General features: G+C 36.4%; 1 protein-coding gene across 5 annotated transcripts; it reads left to right on the forward strand.

Annotated features, from left to right (window-relative positions):
• The first annotated feature begins 911 nt into the window (after positions 1–911).
• LOC104776685 (receptor-like protein 4) lies at positions 912–4,811 on the forward strand. Of its 5 annotated transcripts, none has more exons than XR_015591232.1 (10): positions 945–1,247; positions 1,340–2,232; positions 2,337–2,392; positions 2,519–2,669; positions 2,978–3,049; positions 3,198–3,266; positions 3,486–3,554; positions 3,804–3,881; positions 4,040–4,248; positions 4,343–4,811. XR_015591232.1 is itself a non-coding variant. In XM_087502304.1 (10 exons), the coding sequence occupies exons 3-10, from the start codon at positions 2,032–2,034 to the stop codon at positions 4,450–4,452; spliced, it is 1,119 nt and encodes a 372-aa protein (XP_087358430.1). In that variant the 5' UTR covers positions 1,002–1,247; positions 1,340–1,490; positions 1,772–2,031; the 3' UTR covers positions 4,453–4,811. The 5 variants fall into 5 exon arrangements, 2 of the variants coding, with proteins under 2 accessions (XP_010499093.2, XP_087358430.1); XR_015591234.1 differs by having other exon boundaries at positions 3,198–3,258; XM_087502304.1 differs by having other exon boundaries at positions 1,002–1,247; positions 1,340–1,490; positions 1,772–2,392.
• The last annotated feature ends 2,590 nt before the right edge of the window (positions 4,812–7,401 follow it).

Raw genomic sequence — 7,401 nt, forward strand, 5'->3', positions numbered from 1 at the left:
TGAACCCTGCCTGCAAATTGAAATGTATGTGTCAAAGTAATGGGCTGGGCTTGAAAGCCCATGGAATAATTAGACATAAGTCAATGGTACTGAAGAGAAAACCGGGGAGTTGGTGAGATAGACCGGGGTTTTGTCTATTGTTATATTGTACCTTTTAGAAGGAAACGACAAGTAGACGGAGTCACGGATTCAGAGACTTTAATATTTTACATATACACCCTGAACGCGTTGTCTTCTGACGACGATTTACAGTAACTAACTACTAACCACGTTGCTTTTTTATTCTTTCACTAAATCACTCCAAAATTATTCATTTTCGTAAATCACATGATATGACTAGGTAGTTTAGGAATAGATTGACCCCAAAAATCCAACCGAATACAAAGTGGGCATCATGATGATCGCAACTTGTTTTTCGTCATTAGAAAAAAAAAAAAAAAGAGTTTATTTGTAGTTTAATCAAACTAGGATTAAGATTTGGTTTTTGACTTGGTGGTTACCCAACTAAAACTGGATTTTCAGAAAGTTAAAATGATTGGTTGGGGTTTAGTTAGATTTATTTACCGGTGAATTTTAGGTAGTGAATGAATAATTTATTTGTCTGATAGTGCATGGTGGCCACGTCACGGTGGTGACTAGTAGAATATTTACTTCTTCCACTGACGTAGTAGTTAAGTAAAGTAAGTAACTCCTTTTTTTACTATTTATTAGCGAGACACTTTCTCACTTACAATTTTACCACTGTCTATATATCTAATACTAATCTACTCGTTTCCCGTGAGTAATGATGTACAGTATTTATTACCTCTGTTTCTGTATTATTCCATTGCAGCATTGCTAATCAGGTTTATTAAAAAACAATTAGTCAAAAACAGAATATTTAAAAGAGAAAAGATAGTAAAAAAGCGGCCATTAAAACAGGGGAAAAAGGTGAAAATTAAAGTCAGCCAGAAGTGTGTAAATGTCCTTAAATGACTCAACTCAGTCCACCCGCTAATCTCGCCCTTCCTTCATCCTTTTCTTTTTTTTTTTCTTTTTTTCTTCTAATTGTTGACAAAATTGGTTTCTTCTTTCAAATCACAGTCGTAGTACCACACCCACCATCACATTACATGCTTCCCTTTACTCTGCACTCTCTCAATCCCATCTAATTCCCAAAATGCCCTTATCTCCATCTTCCTCCTTCTACCTCTTTCTCTCCTCCATCTTCCTCCTCCTCCTTCCCCTTTCTCTCTCCTCTCCATTCAGTACGTCACCCTCCTCCTTATCTCTATCTCTCCGTCTAGATCTGACTAATGATTAACTGAACTCATCCTCTGTTTTCTTATTTCTGTTGCAGATACATCTTTCTTCATTGACTGTGGAAGTCCCGAAGGTTCAACAGACGCATTCAACCGCACATGGCTCCCCGATCAATTTTACACCGGAGGAAGCACCGCCGTCGTCTCCGAGCCTCTTCGATTCCATCAAATCGCCGAGAAAACCATCAGGTACTTCCCTCTCTCCTTCGGCAAGAAGAATTGCTACGTCGTTCCTCTCCCTCCTGGTCGTTACTATCTCCGAACTTTCACCGTTTACGATAACTACGACGGTAAATCTCACTCCCCGTCCTTTGATGTCTCCGTCGAAGGCACCCTTGTTTTCTCCTGGAGATCTCCTTGGCCTGAGGGTTTCCTTCGCGAAGGCTCTTACTCTGATCTCTTTGCCTTTATCGGTGACGGTGAGCTCGATTTGTGCTTTTACAGCATCGCTACTGATCCTCCTATTGTAGGTTCGTTGGAAGTCTTGCAAGTTGATCCTTCTTCCTACGACGCCGACGGGACTGGTCAGAATGTTCTGTTGGTTAACTACGGGAGGCTCTCGTGTGGCTCGGATCAGTGGGGACCTGGGTTCACTAACCACACCGATAGTTTCGGACGGTCGTGGCAATCCGATGAAGATTTCCGATCGGACGATTCGAAATCGGTGGCGAGGTCGTTGTCTACGGTTGAGAAGATCAAAGGAGTGAACCAGGCGCCTAACTATTTCCCGATGAAGCTTTATCAAACGGCGGTTACGGCTTCTCGTGGTGGTGGTTCGTTGGTTTACGAGCTTGAGGTTGATGCGAAGCTTGATTACTTGCTTTGGTTTCATTTCTCTGAGATTGATTCTACTGTGAAGAAGGCTGGGCAAAGAGTGTTTGATCTTGTGGTGAATGATAACAATGTGAGCAGAGTTGATGTGTTCCATGAGGTTGGTGGATTTGCTGCGTTTAGTTTGAACTATACTGTGAAGAATCTGAGTAGTACGACTGTGACTGTGAAATTGTCTTCTGTTTCCGGTGCACCGATCATTAGTGGGCTTGAGAATTACGCTATTGTTCCTGCTGATATGGCTACAGTGCCTGAACAAGGTATGCCAGATTAAAAAGGATAGTCGAACACTGTTTTTGGTGGATAAAAACATTTATGTTTTTTCTTGATTTGATTTGACTTCTGAGAATAATAATAAGCCTTGAGCAAATTGGTTTGTTTTGCAGTGACTGCTATGAAAGCATTGAAGGATTCGCTACGTGTACCTGATAGAATGGGTTGGAATGGTGATCCATGTGCTCCTACTAACTGGGATGCTTGGGAAGGAGTCTCATGCCGGGCAAACTCACAAGGATCTGCTCTTGTGATATTCCAAATGTGAGTTTCATGGATGCAGACAGTAACTAGAACTGGCTTGTCTTAAATACCGTCACGTTGTGTGATAAAGGAAAGCAAAGGACTTGATTATGGGTTACAAATTAATTTGTTTATCTGGAATTTTGTATTCTGGGCATTATAATAAGTTTCCAGCAACTTCTTGGAATAGTGTTAACTATGGATGGTAATATTGCCTTATTTTGGTGCTCGTTGTTTCTTATGTCTGCATTGTGGTTTTCTTACTATTAATATGTTATCATGTAATGCTTAATATAGGGAGTTGTTATATATTTCTTTACTTGTTTCAGAGACCTTGGAAGCCAAGGCTTGAAAGGATTCATCAGTGAACAAATAAGTCTGCTGACGAATTTGAATAGCTTGTAAGTATCTCAACTATTGACTTTGTTTATCTTTCTCAGATTTCGTAGCTCTTTGTAATGCATTTGGATTGTGAGACACAAAGTAACTCGATTATCTCATATTCTCTGGGAAAAGGCATTTATGAGTTTTTCATTTGTTTTCTTGCAGGAACTTGAGTTCAAATACCTTAACTGGTCAACTACCTTTTGGTCTTGGGCATAAATCCCTTGTGAGTCTGTAAGTTAACATACCTCGGTCCATCATCAGTTGCCAAAATTTGATTATAAATGCATAAACGGAAATCTTTTCAGCTTGTTACTACTTCAAATTGTAGATAACTTATTTTAAATGCGTACCTGACAATAAAACAATGATATTAGAGTTGGTTTAGAGAAACCAAAGAAACAATTCTGGCTCGGTACATTTGTGTTTATTGTTTGCCTATTTGGACTGCAGTGACTTATCAAACAATCAGCTCACAGGACCAATACCTGAAAGTCTGTCCTTGTCAAGCCTAAAGCTCGTGTAAGAATCTGCTTCATAACATTATTTCTAACGTAACTGTTCTGTGTCAATATTTTTCTCCAATCAATGTGAAAAACAACCACTATCTATTTGAAAGACAAGGAAATAATGATTCATGTTAACACAACTATATTAGCATTCAATATTAGATGATTAATAAGTAGAGTATGCCTAACAAGGTTTTGATGACAACCATCTTTATTGGCGTTAACATGAACGCTGATTGATTTCTCTATGATGTGTTGTTAGGCTTTTGAATGGCAACGAATTGCAAGGAAAGGTACCAGAGGAGGTTTATTCAGTTGGTGTTCATGGTGGAATTATCGAGTAAGTTAAATTTAAAAGTCCACATGTAATAGTAATAATGTATTAATGTAGTCTATATTTGTTTCATCAATGGCAACTTACCTTCCTTTTTATTATCAATGGCTTTGTTCTTTGATCCATAAGCTCACGCTCTACAACAATTTCCTTCCTTTTTACAGTCTCTCTGGAAACAAAGGATTATGCGGCGTACCATCTCTTCCGTCATGTCCACTATTATGGGAGAATGGCCACTTATCCAAAGGGGGTAAAATAGCCATAGCCATATCTTGTGTGGTGTTTGTCACTCTGGTTCTCCTGGTCATTTACTTGTGCTGCATCTGGAGAGGAAGGCATGATTACGACTTTGCTCCTCCTCACGATTTGACATGTAAGTAAAATTCCTCAATATTGAAGATGATGAAGGACATTCTTGAATTTTGATCTCTCTCACTCTCTCTGTCTTTGTATGTGTGTTGTTGCAGCGCTAGCAGCGAAGAGAAACAGATACCAGAGGCAAAAGTCGCTAATGCTACTGGAAATGGAGAGCCAACACGCGAAAGGGATGCCCACACTACCCCTGAATTCGCAATAGCCGAGAAAGAGAGGTAGGAAGAGATTTGACTTGGAGAGCAAGGAGATGAGATGAGGATTAGAGAATTTATGTGTAATTAGTATACGAAGCATTACTCTTCAAGAAGACTCCCCGCACAAATAACATCGAAGGAGAAAAGAGTGTGAAATTATCCCACAAAAAGAAGAAAGTAAGAACTCAATCTTCTTCCTTCACTGTAATATCATTTTTGTTGGTCTCTCTTAGATATATGATAATATTAATTGATACACATTCTTACTTACGCCCTCCCCTGTATCTGTGTTGTTTGTATCACACCACGTTACTGTTCCCTTTTTTTTTTGAGGTTAATGGATATCACCATATATGGATTGACCAAACTTGTCTCTACAATAGAATTAAAATTAACAAGAGTGAAACATCCGATGATTTTTCCCTGGGTTAGAAGAGCTTAGAAAATGGCAGACCCTGAGGATGGATGTTCCTTTTCGGTTGGTGGTTTACGATGCTTACTGTTTCCAACTAAATTACTGATATCTATTAGTAAATGGGCCACAGATCAGCCCATAACGGCAAAGTTTGTCAAATGACACCGTGAGGTGATAATTATTGACAACCTTTGTTTTAAAACTTAATTTTAATTTTTCTTTGGTTTTGTTTATTAAACAATGTTCTGACTTTTGTTATACTCTTACGACCCCGAGACTTTTTTATACTCGTCTCCATTCGATATCATCTACTCGAGATGTTGTTTATGTTTTTATTTGAATGAAAGTTAACGATAATACTATACTTTCATATAAATTGTTGGTTTTTCATCATGTTTATTTATAGTAGTCTTGGCTTTCGCAAAACCCATCTGTCTGGCTTGACTTGTAACGTTATTTGTTTCTTCTTCTTCTTCTATAAGGCTTTTGACTTGTATAACTAATCATACATTTCCCTCTCTGTTAATGAAGTACCATTCACACTTCTGCTCCTTCTTCTATTAATTTTCTCATCTTTCCATTTTAATTTTCCAACTTGAAATTGGAATATTTGACGGTGGAAAAAAATGTTAAATTATTTGACATTTGGAGAGAGCCTAACTGCATGCAGGTCCCGCTGTATAGTATTTATGTTATAAATGCTGACTTGGACCCTCTCATTAAGCTTACAGTCGTGTTATTCCTAATACTATTTTCTTCTATATAAATTCAAAAAGGAAATGTAATTCTAGAAAGAATAAAGAAATTACACATTTTTCTCATATAGTGTCTTACGGTAGGCCATGTAATATATATTCACACTACCATGAAAATAATCTCTCATGATGGATTATATTATTATTGGAGCTCCGACTAGTCTATAATTAGAAAGAAACTTAAATATATTGTGGATTCAATTCGTCCACGCTATTTGAATAACTCAAAGGTTTTATATGCATATATTGAAATGTCTTCTCTATAATAAGTCACAACGACCGGATATATATGAGGATGCGTATACAGTATATGTATTTAATTACTACAACCAACTAGATATGGTTCTCGCTTTGTAATCTTTCACGTGATTTGAACTTTTATTTATACGTTCAAATTAATGACACATAACTACAATGTATTATCGTGTTGATTTTCAAATGGAACATATAACTAATTAGCCGCGGTGCTCTGCGCTGTTTTATCTCCTCCACGCTATTACATTGGAGTAAGGGAAACAGCGTAAAGAAGAGTTAACAAGTTTGAATGGACGTAAAGAACTAAAGACCATAAATCAATGATGTTGATATGTAGTATAGTACTTTGTCTCCTTATTTTTTTCCTAACAGATGTGTCATAAATTTGAGATTTAAACCATGCGAAGGTTTTTAAATGCAAATGAAGCTCTGGACAGATATATTTGGGCGATTCTCTATTGACTTCATACATTTGGCAAAACTATTGACTTCGTTGACCTCGATGTACGTAAGCTAATTGTCTCCGGGTCTTTTGGGTTACATTTTTATAATTATATTACTTAACTCTTAATATGGACCGGCTTGTTTCAACTATTTGCCACACATGATTAAGTCACTAAACTAATGCATCATTTAGCAATTGACTCCATAAGTTTCCTAATTTTAATTATGGTTCTGATCATTGGCACGTATACAGAAGAGGATTACGAAATCGACACAAGAAAAGTCAATCTACATGTCAATAAAGTTTTACTTGTTCGCCATAATCAATATGTGATAAGACTCTATATAGTTGTTCTATCTATGTACATCATATACATTATATGAATACAGAATATACATGTGTGTTTGTTGTGTGTATGTGTATAACCACGAATACACTATTGTATATAAATTGATACGTATATACACATTACATGTAAATGTGTAAAGATATACATCGATCTGTAGGGTTTAAAATGAGCAACTATGAGAGCAACTAGCAGGAAAAAGAAAGCAAATCTTATCTTTACAAACTAGATCAGAAGAAACTAAAATATCTATTAGATAAAAAGACGTAAGAGATAGACTACATAGTTGCTTAAAGAATTTGTTTTGTAAAAATAGCCAGCCCCAATTGGTTTAAAATAAATTTATTTGACTTTATTAATGTTGGGTTGTGCGTACCGTGTCGGCAGATGGCAGCACATAATTCTAACAAAATATATTTGTTCAAACCTATAACGACTGATATCAATCGTAACAACATATTTGGTTGTATAAGAAAAGCGGTTTTACTGTACAGTACGGTTCAACTGCGGTACATGCGGAAGAAAAATATTTATGGGACAAATGCGGTTTATAATAAATAAGTGATACAAAATAATGTGTGATTGTGAAAAAACTATTAGCGGTATTGTTAATAAGAAAATGTTTTGGTTCTTAATAAGAAAATTTTTAAACATGTTATTTTACTTTTAACAATATATTTGGTTATACACATATATATATATTTATATAATATTTTAAAAAATGATAAAGATTTGGAAAAA

Source organism: Camelina sativa, chromosome 3, assembly GCF_030686135.1.
Source record: "Camelina sativa cultivar CO46 ecotype springtype chromosome 3, ASM3068613v1".
NCBI classification, from domain to species: Eukaryota; Viridiplantae; Streptophyta; class Magnoliopsida; order Brassicales; family Brassicaceae; genus Camelina; species Camelina sativa.

Coding starts and splice junctions, on each gene's coding strand:
- LOC104776685 (XM_010500791.3), top strand. CDS start 1,160: ATGCCCTTATCTCCATCTTCCTCCTTCTACCTCTTTCTCTCCTCCATC. Junction 3,050..3,197: donor CTGACGAATTTGAATAGCTT/GTAAGTATCTCA, acceptor GTTTTCTTGCAG/GAACTTGAGTTCAAATACCT. Junction 4,249..4,342: donor TCCTCCTCACGATTTGACAT/GTAAGTAAAATT, acceptor GTGTTGTTGCAG/CGCTAGCAGCGAAGAGAAAC.